At 36.9% G+C, this 19,588-nt stretch overlaps 1 protein-coding gene across 1 annotated transcript in view; it reads left to right on the top strand.

The window, feature by feature from the left end:
• LAMA2 (laminin subunit alpha 2) overlaps positions 1-19,588 on the top strand; it is a 500,973-nt gene that overhangs the window by 446,033 nt on the left and 35,352 nt on the right. The window contains exons 50-53 of the mRNA XM_077775991.1: positions 3,450-3,588; positions 8,625-8,745; positions 11,363-11,539; positions 15,386-15,534. Of these exons, the coding sequence (XP_077632117.1) occupies positions 3,450-3,588; positions 8,625-8,745; positions 11,363-11,539; positions 15,386-15,534 (586 nt within the window). The remainder of the gene's footprint in view (positions 1-3,449; positions 3,589-8,624; positions 8,746-11,362; positions 11,540-15,385; positions 15,535-19,588) is intronic.

Raw genomic sequence — 19,588 nt, 5'->3', positions numbered from 1 at the left:
GTTAAAAAGACTGAACATACCCAACGCTGGCAAGAATATGGATCAACTAGAGTTCCTACACACTGCTGAAGAGGATGGAAAATGTACAGCCACATTGGAAAATAGCAGTTTCTTAATAGATTAAATATATACCTACTATATGAACCAGCCATTCCACTCCTAAGTATCCACCCAAGACGCATGAAGAATATATCCATACAAACACCTCTACCAGAATGTCCATACCATCTTCCTTTGTAGGACTCTAAAACCAGAAAACTAAAACATCTATTAACAGGTTAATAGATATACAAATTGTTTTATAGCCCACACAATGGAATACTATTTAGCAATAAAAATAATGAGCTACTAATCTGCACACAAAATGGATGAATATCAAATATTCTTAGCGAAAGAAAGCAGGCATAAAAAATACATCAAATACATAGAAAACACAAAAGAACCTATAGTCACAGAAAGCAGATAGAGGCTACTGGATAATGAGGTTATGTAGGGAGGTACAGGAAGGAAGAGGCATAAGGGAACTTTTGAGGTGATGGATTTGTTCATTTTTTTTTACTGTGGTGATGGTTTCCTGGATGTATACATATCTAAAAACCTGTTAAATTGTACACTTCAAACATAAGCAATTTCTACTGTGTCAATTACAGTTTGGTAAAACTTTTAAAGAATAGGTAGATATCAGAGTTATTTAGGAGATGAAATTAGCAGGGCTCTTGGTTGATTGATTAGATGTGGAATAGCAAGGAGACAGTCAGGATGAGTCTCTAATTTAGGAGACTGGGTGGGAATCATAGTGCTGCCAAATAAATAATATGGATTTAGGGGTAAAAAGATAGTCATTTTGATTTGGAATGTGTTTAGGTTGAAGTATTGAGCAGATAGATGACTATGTCTCACCTCTTGAATGTGATTTCTAGGCAAAATCACGCCCAGGGATATATATTTTTGAGTTGTCAACATATAGTAAGTAAATATAAACTGGAGGTTACCTGGATAACTAAAACCCAAGAAGTGGCCAGATGAAGACACATTAGGGAACATAACACTTCAGAAATATTCAAATATGTCCCAAAGAAGGATATCAAGAATGAGGTTGGAAAGGTACAAGAAGCTGGAGAGGCTGGCATTAGGGAAGCCAAAAGAGGAAATTTCCTAGAAGGAAGGAAATGTTAACATCAAATACTGCATAGATGTAGATTAAGATAAGGACCAACAGACCCCACTGAGTTTGGATGTAGGGAGGTCCCTGCAGATCTGAGCAAGACTGAAATCCAAAGAGTAGTGGGATTGGAATTCAAACAAGCCTTCAGCAATGTGGGTCACTCCTCCTTTTCAGTGACCAGACTAGTTGTTTATGTGAATTATTCTCAACTAGTTTATCAATGCACTTGAAATTCAGACACACTCTTTCAGATGGCATTCCCCACCTTGCCTTGAGACTCGCTTAGAACCACCATTAGAAGTGTGCCATTAAGTCACCATTAGAAGTGTGCCATATCCCGGAAGTACACTGACATCAATACAAGATTGAGAACAATCATTTAGATTTCAGCAGAACTGAGAGAAGAAAGGAATTACCAAAGTAACAATTCATTTACGACAACTCAGCATTGATTATAAAATACTTGCTAAACCCCTACTCTTTGTCTAGTATTTAATAAAACCCTTATTTCCCTGCTTACCCATAAATGATGTCTGAACTCATCAACTCTGAAATTTTATGTTAATAGCTATTCTGTAAGGGAAAGAAATAGGGCAGGAAATGAAAGCAAGTGTTAGCATTTCATAGCCGAACCCACTTCATTGCTATCACTCATGAAGGAGAGAGTAAAGCTCTTCCGTTAACTCAGTAACATTATGCCACCCTATGTCTCTCTGCTGGAGCTAACACTTGGGCCAGTGAGTTTCAATTCAATGTATTTCTGCTCTTTAATCAGTTTTTCTTAGACTGGTTTCTAAAAAATGCATATATTCATTCAGGGATAAGGAGGAAAACTACCTCCAGTCACTGGTTTGCCTGTGATAGAGAGGGAGAATCTCATTTTCACAGGCACCATTAAAATATGCACCCGATCTGCGGAAAGAGGCTATTTTCATGTTCCAGTCAACAGCTCCATATGAAAATTCCTTTGCTCATCTGGATAGAAAGGAATGTGCATGAAAGTCTTGCAAATGGTTTTATGTTTTTTTTTTATTTTAGCCACCAGTCTGATCAAAAAGTTATATGTGTATAAAATTAATATGGTACATGAAAGTAATTCAGTTTTTATATTTTGACTCACTATTTTTAATAGGACAGTTCTTAATGGGTGTTTGTTATTGCCTGTTTGAAAAGCCTCTACTTTGAGGATTTGAGGTATTAATAGGTTTGATCTTACTTTTTGGTCATTTTTTAAAGTTGTATTTATTCATTTTGAGAGAAGGTGAGGCAGAAAGAGAATCTCAAGCAAGCTTTGTACTGTCCGTGCAGAGTCTGATGCAGGGCTCGAACTCTCAAACCCTGAGACCATGACCTGAGCCAAAACCAAGAGTCAGAGGCTTAACCAACTGAGCCACCTAGGCATCCCTGTCATTATTTAATAAGGCGATTATGTTTATTTTTATCGAAGATACTTCCTTTGGGAATGGAAGGGCTACAGATTACAATGGAATCTTAGGTTTTGATATTTTTCTTTGTTTTTAAAAAAACACTATTCTAAACATTATGAGTTAAGAGAAAATAATAATGTCCCACGGTCATGTACATTTGAGAAATACTTCTTGCTCTGTGTCCACCAGTTGAAGCATTTCACTGAATACTAGCATATCAAGAGATCTGGGCAGTCATGAAATTAAAATATATGTTTAATTTTGCTTAATCCAGTGATTGTCATATTTACTTAAGCCAGGAAGATCCATGAAAGCAGCATTCCAAAGAATAAACATTTAGAAATGCTCTTATAATCCACTGGTTTAAACAGCCATTTTCAGACCCTTGCTAATTCAGATCCAATATCAGGCAAAGATTTAGAGGCCAAACCTGTCAATGAACTGATGCCTCAGTGTGCATCAAGGGTCCAAAATATATGAAGCCGTTGAAAGCTAGGCCTAAGCAAATATTATGGTGAGAAAGCACATAATTCAGAAAGAGCCTAGCCTGACTCCCCAGAACGAAGGGGAGAAAATCAATGAATTAAGGGGTTCCCATCTGCTTTCTAAACAAAACAATTTAAACAGTAAGTGCCTCTCTTCCTTTGTCAGGCTATTCTTCTTAAGTCCTCTTTGTGGATAGTTTAATACTTTATTGATGTCGTTGTTTCCACAATTATTCAATAGATATATGTGGTTTGAATGTTTAGGAAAAGCCAATGTTAATTTGGAAATTAAAGTAAATTTATCTTGAAGTAACAGTGATAATACAGATGTGGTTGGTCTTGCTCAAGTAAAATGTTTTCTCTCCTTTACAGCCAACATATCAATTGTAGATATAGATACTAACCAGGAGGAGAACCTAGCAACTTCATCTTCTGGAAACAACTTTGGTCTTGACTTGAAAGCAGATGATAAAATATATTTTGGCGGTCTTCCAACACTGAGAAACTTGAGGTAATTTAGTATATATTTAGAGCTACGGATTAAGTTTTAATTAAATGGCCACTCTGCTCACTGGAGTTCTGAAGTTTAATTACAACAGGAATGTCACATAACCTTTAGTTGCAGAAAGGTTTAATTAAAAAAAAAAAAAAACATTTTACATGTTAGAACAACACCAGGATTTAGACACCCAAGGATTAATTTGATATCTTTGTTGAAGAGATGGATGGAAATCACTATTTCCCTCATATCCACCTGAAGAAAAGAATTGTAAAAGTAATTAAAGGTGGAAGCTAGAGTTGAATGTACATCTTGTAATTCCTCTTCTCGCACATTCACTGGAGATAATGGCACACTGACATTGCTTAGTGTTTGAAAAATCAGTCAGTGTTCCAGAATACTGTGAGTATAACCTATTTTGTTGCTAAGCATTAGCATACTAATGCTGTGTTGGGGCTTTCCCATATGCCTTAATGCTAAAGCTATATTAGCTATTCTCATACCAACATTTTATTTTAAATTTCACATATGTTTTCTAGATAGCAGGATGGAGAGATATAATTAACTCATAGTTTAGTTCAAAAAATAAATGCAAGAAACTAAAAAATCTCAGGAAATATTTCATGTGGCATTTAATTAATTTACTGCTTGTTGTAAAACATCTCATAAGAAATAAGCATTCTAAAGCACTTGGTGCTCAATAAATGTTAATTGAGTTTAATTAGAATGGAATGAATTGATTTTGGTTAAACCATAAGGCATTACTACAAATACAGACTACCACGTTTTTAATTTTCGTTTTGTTTAGTTAGCTTGTTAGGTTTTAATGGTTATAAAAGTCCTATCTCAGTGTTTCTTCTCTTAAGTTTATTTTTGAGAGAGACAGAGACAGCTTGAGTGGGGGAGGGGCAGAGGAAAAAGGAGAGAGAGAGCGAGAGAGAGAGAATCCCAAGCAGGCTCTGCACTGACACTGTGCAGAGCCTGATGGGGGGTTTGAACTCAGGAACTATGAGGTCATGACCTGAGCCAAAACTAAGCATCAGACACTTAACCGACTGAGCCACCCAGGCACCCTTGGTGTTCCTTCTCTTAAAAGACACACTATGATTGGAGGGATTCTCAGAACTGCGAAATATAGTAGTCGGTTGTTTTTGTATTTCCTAATAGAGCAGTGCAATTTCAATTTCATTTTATGATAGCTAGCCTACAGACTGAGTTTTAGTCTTCTCCCTGTGCTTAAACTCATGGACCAGGCAACTAATTACCAGCCTTTCAAGGGAGTAAATTCATAAGCTTCATGATGCAAATAACCTGGCTATAATGTACTTGTGTTAGGAATGTAGACTTACAGTGTCTGGTCAGAAAAATCAGTGCAGATCACATCCATTTGGATTGTGACATAGTGATTATTCAAAAATCTGTTTATTGTCAACAGTGTTCCCTGAGAATCTACTATGTGCCAGACACCGTATAAGTGCAGATCTAATAGTTGCTTGAGTCTAAGATTTATTTTGAAAGATCATTAACTAAATTTCCTATGAGTAAATTAGTTATAGCCAAAATAAGGCTATCAAGATATAGCTTTATATACCCTAGAGATGACTTGGTTTTAATTACCATAAAGTGATTTTAGGAATTATCTACCAAGGTATATATGTTAGCTATATTGAGATGGGTTTATGTATTAGTTTTCAGACTACATATTTAATAAATCTGTATCAAAATGTTTTTACTCGCACAGTACAGCATTTTATAATTATGATATTTCTATGGGAAGGCACATCATCCCAGTACAATCTTTACACATATATCTGTGGCTAATCAAGGAGCCGTGCATTCTTTGTTTGCTGTTATTTTGCCCACAGACAGGATCTTAATATGGTAAAATTCAAAAGATGAAGTAAACATAAATTATTTTTACATACATTAAATTCAAGCTCATTGAGAGGCAATATTTACAACTCATGAATACTACAGCATAGCAACATTTGTGCATTTTCCCATTCATAAGATTGATTAAAATTCGTATTTTAAATGTATACTTCAAAGGAAAAATTTCTCATAGAATAATGTGGAAAATGGTCATCTTTGGACCCTAATTTTACGGTGGCCAAGAGCATATGTCTGTTTTCTGTTCTGTTGGTTTTTCACATTGCCTTCTTTTTAAGATCGCTGTGTGACACATTTTAAAAAGACTTATGATTAAAGTTAATTGTTTTACTAAATGAAAATGCAATTTTAAGTAAATCATGGTGTTTTTTTTTTCTCTTCCCTTTGACCTAGTATGAAAGCAAGGTAAAACTTAAATTATGCATGCCTTCTTCAAGTGCATGGGTTGGGTAAATGTGGCTTCTTAGATACAGCAGCGGTGCAGAAGCAGAGCAATACCTATGCAGCTTTATTCATAGGACATTTCATGAGCAAGTAATGCATTCTGAGGGTTCTCGTGCTGCCCTTTACTTACAGACATGCTGCTGCTCACCCGCGGCTGCAATTTCATTTGTTTCACCAACCAAGAGGACAGATTTGCTCTGCTTCTTTTTTGAACTGCCTCGCACAATGCCCTCTGGTGCACATGCGCAGGAGCACACATACAAAGGGCGGCTGGTCAAGTTGACCCGCACAATGTAGCTCTTGGAGAGCAGAGCAGAGCGGTCTGTTGGGTTGAACCCTGGACTCCCATCTGTCTAGTACCATACTGTCTGCTGAGCAATCAGCCTGTGTTCCAAATGCTCACCACTGCCTCGCTGCTTTCTGCAAGCCTGCAAATATGCAAATGTTTACCGGGCCCTTGCACCTCTTTGCAAAGCTGCTTCTTTATTGTCATGTTTATTTAGAATTAGCTATGAAGCCAGATAAAAGGAATCTCTGGAAATAATATATTTTAAACAAGTATTTGCCTTAACGGTGAAGAAGTTTGTGGATGGTCCCCCTAGCTTCCCAGGAGCATTTTAATTGCTGTTTGCAGAAAGACATTAGCATGCAAGCTATGAGCAGCAGGCCCCCGTAAGTAGCTGATCAAAGCCCAGAGATGTGCAGGCCTGGCACACCCTGGCTAGAGCCTGGTGTTTTGATATTTCAGAGCCTAACTATGCCGTATTTCTGGAAAGGAGATAATATGGCCGAACTTAGCCAAGACATTTTTAAAGCAAAGTCTAGACTTCTAATACCAGGAACTAGAATCTATAGAAATGAAAATATACGCAAAACAAAATAATCCAAGTTGTTTTATCACAATATAGTTATGAGCCTAGTCATGCTGTTTGCGGGGATGGCTAAAAGGCAAAGGCTGGCTTTCAATGGAGATATAGAAAACTCTGGAGTGACACTATACAGCTTTGCAATGCTGCCTTTGAGGCAAACAGAGGAAGAGGCCTGTGGTTACCATTAGGAGTCTGATCACATGTGATTGCTTATCTCCCGTTCTTTTCATAGCATTGAGCCTAGTAAATCATCATGTTTTGAAATAGTTCATTGTATGTCCACGAAACAGTGAACTGTATAACTTGTAGAAGAGACTTACTTTATTAATAGGACCTCTGAAAAATTTGTGATAGAGTAGTCACCCTCTAAAAGGAAATATGGAAGCAAATGAACACTGGGAATAAAATTCACTCATTCCTCTTACTTTATAAGTGAGAATATAAGCAAGATCTTTACCTTCTGGTTGGGCATGTTCTTCATAATAACCAGTTGACTGAACAGAAGACCTTGGGAATAAGGAGAAATGATCAAAGAAGATGAAGTAGTTCCAGAGAAAGAAAAAGACAGAACAAATACGTGGCAGGACATAGATCACCTGATACACATGCCAGGGTCTGATTTTCTTTCCCACCTGTTTTTCCTTATGCCCTATGTTTTTTACTGAGGGAAAAAAAAAAAAGGAATCCTGGCATTATGGAACCATGAGAGAATTAGTCATTATCCTAATAATATTTTGGTGTTGACTGGGTAGGTTTTACAGATACTTATTAACACCAAAAAAAAGTATTATTATATTTTATCCCGACAGACCTGTATTATTCAATATGGTAGCCATTAGCCACAGTGACTACTTAACTTTAAATTAAATAAAATTAAATAACAATGTCCAGTTTCTCATTGGCATAAGCTTCATTTCAAGGGCCAGAAGCCACATGTGACCAGAAACTACTGATTTGGATAATGCAGAACAGAATATTTCCATCATCACAGAAAGTTCCATCGGACAGTGCTGCTATCGAGTCAATAAAGAAGGATCATCACTGACTTCCTACTAGCTGCTGCCCATTGAGCACTTAATGTGTGCTAGCATCTTTGTTGTTTTCTAAACAATAATGAATAAAAAGTAAACATGCAGGTGTTATTTGGGTATAGATGCCATTTTCAGCCTTAGGGAAAATGGGTTTTGTGCTTTTGGTTGTTATATTTTGTTATTGCTCCATTATAAAATAAGGACTTTGGGGTCAATCTGTAAATCCAATGTTTAAGTATTTTTTTAGACTATGTATTCCAAAAGAATGTTTCTGAGGCTTTATTTTAGTTAAAAATTTAAAGAGAAATATAATATAATCTTAAACTTCAATTGCTCCCTCTCTCCCCCCAAAAAGTCTCACTGACAAAAAAATTTCAAAATAAATGTTTCCCTAAGTTTTTAGCCAGTTTTTCTAACTTTTCTGGTTCATAGTTTTATTATGCTGCCTACTCAATTTTCTACTCTTTGTTACAAAAAAAAAAAGAAAACCATTTTATTACACATATGAAGCACTTAAGAAATCAGTAATTCCTGTATAGTGAATTCAAACGATGTGAGTGAGATTATTTTTAAAAGAGAGAAAGGACTACATAAAGGTTCTTTCTGCAGGATAGGGGTAACATCCAGTTCATCCAGCCAGTGGATAGGGGAAGCATGATTTGCTGGATACATGTGTGCACGTGTGCACAATTTGAGGAACACACACCTGCCCATGTGTCAGTTTGCTCTATATGGCTGTGTCCGGTAGTCACAAACACCATACTACCATGTCCCTAACGATGTTGCTTTTGTTTTCCATGTAACTCTTCAACAGACCAGAAGTAAATTTGAAGAAATATTCTGGCTGCCTCAAAGATATTGAAATTTCGAGAACTCCATATAATATACTCAGTAGCCCTGACTACGTTGGCGTTACCAAAGGATGTTCACTGGAGGTTAGTTTTTTTTAATGGCTTCCTAAATACTTTCGCATCTGACTAAATTTACTTAGTTTGGGTGCTCTTACAGGGAGCAGTCCCTCATTAATATACTTTAAATTCCTACCGACCCTAGTCTTAGCTATGCATAAATAACAAAGCAAGATTTAAGCCCTTCTACAAATTACCATAATCACCTAAATGCAGGAAATGGTATGATGAAGACCCCAAATTGTGAATCTATTTCCCAGATGTATCATACTTCATAACATCTATTTTTATTATTAATCTCTTTTCTGATTCTCTCTCCTTTTCCAATAGTAATTTTCCCTTTTCCTCATTTTTGTTATCTATTTCAGATTTATTTTATCTCTATATGTTATATATAACTTTATTATCAGTCTTTCATTTTTTTCAGGAATGTACTAGGAATTTACACAAATAACATGTAATTGTTTATGCCATAATCATTAGTACACAGCATCTTGTCTATAGCTTGAAAGTCAAGCCTGCTTTTCATTGAAAATGGCACAGACTAGGAACCATCTACAAAGACCATCTTTGCCAGGACTGCAAAGTCCTTTGATATCTTTTCTTTGTAGCCAAAGCTGCCCCCTAGTTCCAGTTAACTACTCTGCCCTGACTCTCCAACAGGGGCCAACTCACAGGAGAGAGAAAAACAGATCCAGCTCTGCTCTCTTAAAATATCTTTAAGCAAGAGTCAACAGTCATTAGGAAATATTAGTAAGAAGTTTATGGGACTTCTGAAAGTAATGAGTTTGCTTTTTTTTTAATGTTAACTATATCATACTTAAAAATTTTTGATTGCCTTGATATGACACTACTATTCATCTCAGCTGCTTTCTCCAACTAAAATTATTTTAAAGCATGACTACAGAATTCAGGAAAATGACGGAAGAATAGGAGAAAGAAAAAAGAAATCCATCTGTGAGACCAGAACTTTCAGGGTCTTCATGGTTCATAGTTAGAGGCTCCAATTTGGAATTGGCATTGATATCCACCATGAGAAGCTCAGGAATAAGGAAGAGTGAAATACAGACCTGAAACTCTAAAGATCTATGCAGACTTCCTTAAGGAAGTTTTTTCAATTATTATTTTAATGTTTATTTTTGAGAGAGAGACAGAGACAGAGCAGGAAAGGGTCATAGAGAGAGAGGGAGACACCGAATCCGAAGCAGTCCCCATGCTTGGAGCTGTGAGCACAGAGCCCAAGGTGGGGCTCAAGCTCACAAACCTTGAGATCTTGACCTGAGCTGAAGTCAGAAGCCTAACCAACTGAGCCACCCAGGAGCCCTAAGGAAGTTTTACTGAGAGTTTTAATCTTCCAAAGGCTACTCTCATCCACATCCCGAAGATATATAAAGGATGGAAAACTGTCCAGAAAATGAATAGCCTGTATATGTGAAAATGATAATTCTGTAAAGGCACTTTTCCATCACCAGAAATTATTTTACGACTGAAATATGAGGCAGAAGTGGTGTGGATAAATATTGAAAAGTCTGCACAGTAGTTTTATCAGAACTATCCAAAAGTCTGTGATTTGAAAATTGAAAATGAAATAGATGTTACATTTTACAATACTTATGACACCTTCCTAGACCTAAATCCCTGTGAGTGAAAATATCCTGTGCTAGAGGATGCCTTGCTTTTACTCCAGCAAAATCCAGAACTTTTAAAATGAGCACTCAAAATGCCCAATGACATGGGCTTGCTTAAATAAATCCTAGCACATTTATACAATGGAATGTCCTTCTGCCATTAAAAGCGATGATGAGACCTATGTCTCCTGAGAGAGGTATCTCCCACATACATCAATTAAAAAAGAATTTACAAAGGAATGTGCCTATCAAGATTCAATGTAAATATAGAGAGGAGGAGAGAGAAGGAGAGCAAGGTTGTGAAAAATAAATGAATGAATGCATGCATGATGAACACATGAATGAATGAATCAATGAATGATAAACACTCTATGCTTCTGATCAGCTTTTAGATACAGGTGAGTTTTGCTTTCTCTCTTTTATACTTTGTGACTACCTGATATGTCACTGCTTTAATTTTATTATTAAGGACAATGGTACTATTTTCATTTTGAGAAGTAAAGTGGACTACAAAATGGTGTTCAGGTTTTACCTGATTTTTTAAAATTTTCTGGAATGTATTTATACATTTGATAGCATTGGACATCTTACCTTGGGGTTATCACTAAGGAAAATGCAGATATAGACCATGGTCATACTCATCTATAAAACAAACAGTTGATAAAGGGTACTAAAGGGATTTTGAGACTGTTTTCAACAGAGATTTAGCAATACAGAACTAAACCAAAAGAAAATATTATCGGTCAATGATAATCATCTGTATGTTAAATCAAAAGTGCTCAAATAAAAACAGATGCCAGGATTTTTATTTAAACCCAAACTGCTTAGAAAGTTCTGTCATGCCTGGGAATAGTGTTTCTTCAGTTGCTCCTAAGCTTTCCATGTAACTCTGAGTTTCATGCTTTCTCAAACCGTGTATTTCATGGTGCCACTGAGTGCTTGGAGGAGAGTCAGATGGAGATATTAATTTAAATTTTTTTCTGATATTTTCTTCTCTTTTTTTCTTTTACCCACAGAATGTTTACACAGTCAGCTTCCCCAAGCCTGGTTTCGTAGAGCTGTCCCCTGTGCCGATTGATGTAGGCACAGAAATCAACCTGTCCTTCAGTACCAAAAATGAGTCTGGGATCATTCTCTTGGGAAGTGGAGGGACACCAGCTCAACCTCGTAGGAAACGAAGGCAAACTGGACAGGTAACTTCAACCTAGTTAATGATGCATTTTCCCTAGTTCTTACGTAAAACAGTTATTTTATAAGAAGACTGGTGAGACATTGCGGTTTTGGAATTGTCTTTATTTGATTTTTAATTATTTAAAAATGTTTAACATTTATTTATTTTTGAGACACAGAGCATGAGCAGGAGAGGGGCAGAGAGAAAGGAAGACTCAGAATCCAAAGCAGGCTTCAGGCTCTGAGCTGTCAACACAGAGCCCAGAGTAGGGCTTGTCATGAACCATGATACCAAGACTTGGGCCAAAGTCAGACACTTAACCAACTAAGTGACTCAGGAACCCCTATAAGTTGTCCTTATACATTTAGATTTGCATCATTTATTTCTCCTATCATCTTTCTTAGGACAGTTATCTCCACTATGGTTTTCCTTGTTGGTCAGCCCTAGGTGCAGTCACACTTACATTTGTACCTGTATTTCTTATAGATTTAGCATATGCATATTTGAAGAGAGAAAGCTTAAAATACAATCTAATTACAATCATATTCTCTTGTCTCGTAATCCAATTCCTTATCTGGATATCTGTAGATATATACAGCTAGGGTCCCTTAAAATCAAATTTAAGTTCCTTCTAGGATCAATTTCCCAGTTTCATTAGCCAACATGATGCAGTCTATTGAAGCCTGACCCACTCTACCCTCTCTGGACACAGAGAAGGCAGAGAATGGACCTGGGAGAGAGAAGGCTAATAGAGCACAACCAGCACTCACATGGACAGTAGTATATGCTCAGTTTCACTCATGACATGAACATAAAGCCTACATAGTGTCTGCATCATAAGTTGTGAACTTCAGTTTTCATAGCCCATAGCCATTTGATTCTGTTAAAAGCTGTCTCTTAAGCACCATAAGTCTTTACTGCCTTGACATTCCTCCAGGACTTTCAATTTTATGGTTTTAAATATATATTTTTTCCATGTAATCTTGTTTTTCTTAGTGAAAGAGTTCATAGCAATTACCTAGTCTGCCATTACCAAAGAATGAAATGCTTTACAAATATGTCCCTAAATATTCATGCATCCTTACAAACCAGGTTATGTTGTTTGTGATCTTATCTGTTTTTAAAATCACTTTTCTCACTTAAAATTGAGTAACAGTAATATGGTGGACCCTTGAACAAAATGGGAGGTAGAGACACTACAGCCCCTCCACATAGTCAAAAATCCACATATAACTCCTGACTCCCCAAAAGCTTAACTACAAATAGCCTACTATTGGCCAGAAGCCTTACCCATAACATAATCAGTTGATTAACACATATTGTATATTATTTGTATTATACAATGTATTATACACTATATTCTGAAAGTAAGCTAGAAAAAAGAAAACATTATTAACAAGAGGAAGAGAAATACATGTATAATACTGTATTGTATTTATTTATAAAAATCTGCATATAAGTGGATCCACATAGTTCAAACCCATGTAATCCAACATACTATATAATAAATCTTATTCTTCTCCCCAAGAAAAATAAAGAGCAAACAAAATAAATTTAAAGATATATAATCATGAGTAACTTTCATTATCTCAGGAATACTAGAGTAGTTTGATATCACAAAATCTAAAAATTATATAATCATCTCAATAGATGCAGAGAAATCAGTTGGTGACATTTAATACCTATTCCTGATTTAAAAAAAAAAAACTCAACATAATAAAATAGATGAATATTAGAAACTGAAGAGAAGTGAAAAAATGTACTACATACTGTATGATGTCATTTTTATAGATTTCTAATATAAGCAACACTAAACAGAGGTGACTGACTGGCTCAGTTGGTAGAGTGTGCAACTCTTGATCTTGAGATTGTACGTGAGAGCTCCAACTCTAGAGATAACTTAAAAATAAAATCTTAAAAAAAAAAGTGGGGCACCTGGGTGGCTGAGTCAGTAAGCATCCTGCTTCAGCTCAGGTCATGATCTCACCGTTCTTGAGTTTGAGTCCCGCATCGAAATCCGTGCTGTCGGTGCAAAGCTGACGCTTCAGATCCTCTGTCCCCCTCTCTCTGCCTCTTGCCCCCCCACACACAAGAAAAATAAATAAAATACACATAAAAAAGGTAACACTATATAGCATATTGTTTACAGATATACATGTGAATTTTCAAAGACAATTTTCAAAAAACAAGGGAATAATAAACATAAATTCCATGTTAGGGTTACCTCTAAGATAGTGGACCTGGGGGATGGTGTTGGGAGGAAACTCACTGAAGATACAATCATATTGTTTCTTAACTTGGGTGTAGATTTACAGGTATCTATTTAATTGTACAGTTGTGAGCATAGATAGCTCCATTGTTTTCACATATGTCTCTTACGTTGCGATTAATGTATCAAATTGTAAAACTAAAAATATTTTTTAAAGAATAGAGGGAGGAAAAGGTGTTATTTTCTCTCATTTCTTACAGCACATAGTAAGCACTGATATAAATCTCCTCTTAAATTCCTTATCTTTTAATCCTGAAAAATAAAATTTCTTTCCTACTGTTATAAATAATAAACTGGTTACAATAAGGGGACCAGATCAGACATTTCTGAAGTAGATTTTCACTACAGAATAGGTGTTTCCCAAGTCATTGTCAGATAATTAAGCACCACCTACTGACTCCAAATTTCTCCTCTTCAAGACTAAATAAATGGACTTGAATCACCAGTTTTCAGGATAGCTCCTAAAATAGAACATGTGCCCGTTAAAACAATTAAAATGAGAACATATTAAGTACTATACTACAAAGTCAATTGGAAATAATATGTTAATGTTTCAACATTTTAATGATAATGGCTATTCATTTTTTAAGTCTCATAGTAAGTGCTATTTGAAAGAGGAAACGATGTTAAATAGTCTACCTCTGTTGTAGAACCACTGCTGATTACCCTGACGTATTTTATTTTCCAAAGCTAACGTTTTGATGCCATAGGGTTATTTGTGATTCTGTTCTGCTAAAGGAGTTTGAGACATCAGTCATTCAGCTGAGAAAATTTTAATTGAGGGAATAGTTTGTAGTTGCCTCTTTGATGGATGGTGAGCACAAGTCCAGGTCCTCTGGACATTGTGCTTGGGACATGCAGCTGCCTAGACAATTTAGTAAATCATTGAAAGCATCATGGCAGATGATTGACACCCTCTTCACCACTGCAGGTGACGCATGGTGGACTGAGTGATCATGGTGCCCTCACGCTCTACAAGAAAGGGAGCACACGTAGCATTAGCTTTGGGGACAAGAAATGCATTCAAACTCCCTGGGGTTCATAATCCGATCTCAAAACCACACTGGTTGCTATAGTAACAGTAGCAAGAAGAAAGCAGTCATGTTTGTGGATGAAAAGTTGTCTTCCTTCTTTCTAAGTGTGGGAGACAAGTTACGTGTTGGTGATAGCAATCTATTCCAGCAGCTCAGAGAACAAATTGAAGCCTAAACACTCAAAATGCCACAAGATTGGGAGTCAGATCTGATTTCCAGAAGCTAGCTGTCCACTTGTGAATATGAGGGAGAGGGATTGACACCCTTTATTTCCTGACGGGTTTTGTGAGTTAGAGACCCAGCGCAAACACAGCTGTTACCTTCAGCATGGCAAATTTGGTTTGCAGAGACTCCTGTACATCTGCTTTCCACATCATCTAACAAGCAAAAGTGGCCAATGATTAAAAAGCTATTGCCAGCCACTTAAAATACTGTAAGAAAATGTTGAGTCTCAAATTCTCAGGTAAGAAATCAGAGCCAATGAATCTGAGATGTGTCACGGAAGCTTTAACACTGTCATAGTTGAGATCTCCCTTTAATCTTTGACAACCCCTTGCTATTGCAGGCCTATTATGCGATATTCCTAAACAAGGGCCGTCTGGAAGTGCATCTCTCCATGGGGACACGGACAATGCGGAAAATTGTCATCAAACCAGAGCCGAGTCCGTTTCACGACGGGAGAGAACATTCTGTTCATGTTGAGAGGACTAAAGGGTAACAATAGCCTTAGAGAACTTGTAACTAACATAAACGCCTTGGTTCACATTAGCCTCTTCCTGGACCTTTGTATGTGTGGTCGTACAATGCATTGTGAAACTATCAAGTCGCTTAATTCCATCTTCTTTACATTTCATACCTCAGGAACCTCATTTACCTTGGCCCCTAGGAATTCTCTTAGCATTTTTACGCTGTGCAGTTCTCCGCTCCAGCTTTGGAAAAACCAAATACATCTTCTGAAGCTATAGATAAGAAAAATCCCTCCCTCCGCACCTCTCAAATATTCTCTTCTCAAATAAGGTATGCGCATAGTGAAACACACAGAATAGCTCAGCCGGAACCAGCAGCCTTTGGCAGCTGCTATTTCATTCAGGTTCCAAAGCAGTTATGGCAGCTGCTTAGAAACCTGTCACGGATCCGGAGTGTGCAGCAGCTGCAGGACCTACTGAGAACTGCTAAGTGCATGCATCGCTCCTGTCCCCGTGCAACGTGCACAGGGCCCCCGCGGAGTGGCTTCATGAGGGAACAGAGCTGAAGGAGAGAAGGGAAGAGGCTGCTGTCCAGCCATCAGTGTGCGGAGGCTGCCTCTCAAAGGAACCATGAGAGCCCTTGCTTCCCAGCCCTGAGTCACAAAATTGGCAGTAATAGTGTTATAAACCAATCTTTGATTTCTCCAGAATGCTGCGGCACTTGATATTTCCTTTATTGGAAAGTCGTCTGTAGCTTTCATCAACATGTTGTATGACAACTCTGTTAATCCGTTTAGAAGGACAATTAGAAAAAAAGGAAACAGAAGCCTAGACACTTCCAACCTCCAAACCAGCAAGCCATTTAATTAGACTGAAAACATAGAAAAGAACTGGAAATGGAATGTGAGAAAACCTCAAGACACAGAGAATATTTTTTTTATTTATTTTTTATTTTTTATTTTTTTAANAGACGCTTAACCGACTAAGCCACCCAGGCACCCTGAGAATATTTTTAAATACAACAACAGTATGGAGGTCTAACAAGAGTTCAAGGGAACAGATGCTCTTCTATACAGACCTAGATTTTCTAATTATCCTTTTGTGTGGATAACAGTTTAGGTATACAATAAGAATGTCTTATCTTCTAAGTAAATGACAAAGCGTTCCTTGATACTAAGCATTCTTGCAGAATATCTACTAACTGAGATGTTTAGAAACCATGATTCAGACAAATGAGGGATCAATATTCAGATGAACTAGGAACTTTTACTAACCTAATAACCAGATATTGCAGTCATGATCTCTGAGGAGGAATGCAAACTGAATTTCCTCATTTGAATCTTAAGGACCGCTCTGAAATACTATTTCACATGTCTTCTAGACCAGATTTCAGGTTGTTTGCCAAATGCTAGTCCTTCTCATTGTGAGAAGGACTTTGTAACACCTTTAAACATTAAAAAAAATTTTCAATAAACAAGTGCAGACTTGAGAAATACAGTTGACAAAAAAAAATCCCCCAGGATATGTTATTCTGTACAGAAAGGATTCTTATGTCCCCAAGTGCATTACGATCTTACACTAAGGTGTCCTTTTAACAGGTGTCTCTTCAAGAAGGGCATTTTATTATGCCAACTTCACAGCTGTTGGCCATTAATCCAACCTTTATTTGATTAAGTTCGGTGTACAGTACATCACTGGAAACTGGTCATTCGGTTAATTGGCCATATAAACAAACAGTTTTGCCATTCGCTGTTAATTAAAGGATAATGTATTGAACATATTAGTGGGTAGTCACTGAACTCGGCAGCAAAGCAAGAACACATCTGCTACCATAATGTCTCATTCAGCGCTCTAAGGTCAAAACATAAGCATCACATATCCTTTAAGCAAGTGCTTCAATTAACTGATTAACCAGAGATCGCTAATGACGCTAAGAACTTCACCCAGAAACATTCTTCAATGCTTCAGACTTGTTCTATGACATGCTCTGTGTCAAATACTAGACACAGATTATTTCCTTTGATCATTCTAAACGTATATGAGATTTTCATTAATACCCTTTCATCACAGATGAAGAAGTATTAACTAACTTGCCCAAAATCACGTAACTAGTAAATAACAGAGCCAGGATTTCAAACCCAGATGTATAAAATTTTCACACCTCTACCTGTGCTTGTCGACTATTTATTCTTACTCTTTTTTATGACCTCAAAGATTGTATTACTTCATATTGATTAATTTGGAAACACTTGCTTTCTCCCAACACTATTCACATCATCAATGTCAGTTATCGCTTCTTTTCTTAAAGCCCTGGATAAAATAGTAACTTTCATACCACCTCACAAAATCATTGATTTTTACCAAACTGAGAGGCAAACTTTTCAAGATTGTCCTTGCCCTGTTCTCTCTCCTTCCCCTCTCTCTATTCTTCCTCCTTCACTCTCTCACCTTTTCTACTCCCTCTGCAAAAATCCCATTTGAGTTACTTTGGTTTCTAATTCCATGGTACTCCAGAGATCCGTGCCTTCTGTGTTTTGCCTTCTGAACCTTCTCTTGGACCCCAACTTATGTGGCCAGCAGTTCTTGTAAAGCCCCAAGAACTTTACAAGTTCTTGTAAAGAAGAGTAGATGCATAAGCAAGTAGTTTTCACCTTTGTGAGAGCATTATTCAATACGGGTACAGAACTGGGCTGAAGGCCACAAAAGTTAGACCAGATACTTCAGGAATAATCTGGATTTCCAGAATGGGATCGTGATTTGGACACTACAACCCAATTATTTCTTACCACCCAAAATATGTTCCAAGTAAATTGCAGATTTTGTTTTTCATGTAGATTACAAATGTCAGGGCACTACTCTTAGTATCTTCTATAACCCATTTGGTGGTCATTTGAAAACAAAACCTTATACCAATAATCCAAACAAACAAGAAACAAAATGTAAGTAATATAATATTTAATTATGAAACTCCAAGAATCAACTGTTAAGCTTGTAAGAACATACAGATAACTTATCATAAAATATGAATAGCATTGTTTATTGTAGTGCTTTTTGCACATTGTAGGTCCTAGTAAAGAGTTATTGAATAAATACTTAAAAAACGGGAAATAAACCAGAATCCTAGTGGACATATTGGTAATGTTCCCCTCTAAAAAAGAGCTAAATAAATAATCTAGATTTGATGCTCCTAGAATGTAAAATACAAGCAGGATTTAGCCATAGTCTTCTAGCAACGCTAGAAGCTAAGTAATACAGCTTCAGTGCAATTCCTTAATTAATGTTTTCCATGGTTTAAAGTAGGTATTTTTATCCTCATTTCATAAATGAATGAAATGAGATTGAGCAAGATTAAATAACTGGCCCAGGTCACACAGTAAACTTCCACACTAATACCTTATTGCAATCTGTTCCTCCTGAAAGCTCATGTGCGTTTTATATCTCTACCCTGCGATCTACTAAGGACGGACCACTATAATGGTCGTGGAGACAGAACCAGATTAGATAGTCTACATCAGAAATGTGAGGGCCTCTGGCTCTTTAAAAATTCTAATCAAGAGCAGAGATTTGCTCTCCTTGGACAATCTTTAATAGTGGCTTAAACCCCTCATTAAAATTCTTAGGAGCATTGCTATGTCATGTTAGTAAGAGGTTGCTTTTAGCAAAAAGGAAAAAGAAAAGGTATGTGTGGAAGGGGACTTCTCAGTGAGTCACACATGCCCAGAAGTGAGTGCTTTTCTAAGTCTCATAAAACACTAACATTCTTAGCAATAATGTTGAACCTCCTGATTTTTGCCAACACAATCTTCCAGAGTCTGGTAAAAAACCAATATGTCATTTCCCCCTGTTTCCTATGAAAATAAATCCAACCTGCTCCCTCTACACCCCTTGAACAATGACATTTTGAGCACCAATGAAATCCATTCTTTTTTCATTCTCTTACGTCTGAACTGTCTCAAAGTGAACCAGTAGCTCAGGGCCATTGCAGAGTGTCTATGCCCTGGTTTATTATTTCTATTTCCCCATGTGGTTTTTATTTTTTATGAAATCAAGTAAGATGGCCTTTTAGGACTGAGTTTTCCAAC

This window comes from Crocuta crocuta, unplaced genomic scaffold, assembly GCF_008692635.1.
Source record: "Crocuta crocuta isolate KB4526 unplaced genomic scaffold, BGI_CrCroc_1.0 scaffold25, whole genome shotgun sequence".
Classification (NCBI taxonomy): domain Eukaryota; kingdom Metazoa; phylum Chordata; class Mammalia; order Carnivora; family Hyaenidae; genus Crocuta; species Crocuta crocuta.
This window is presented reverse-complemented; position numbering and strand designations above follow the sequence as displayed.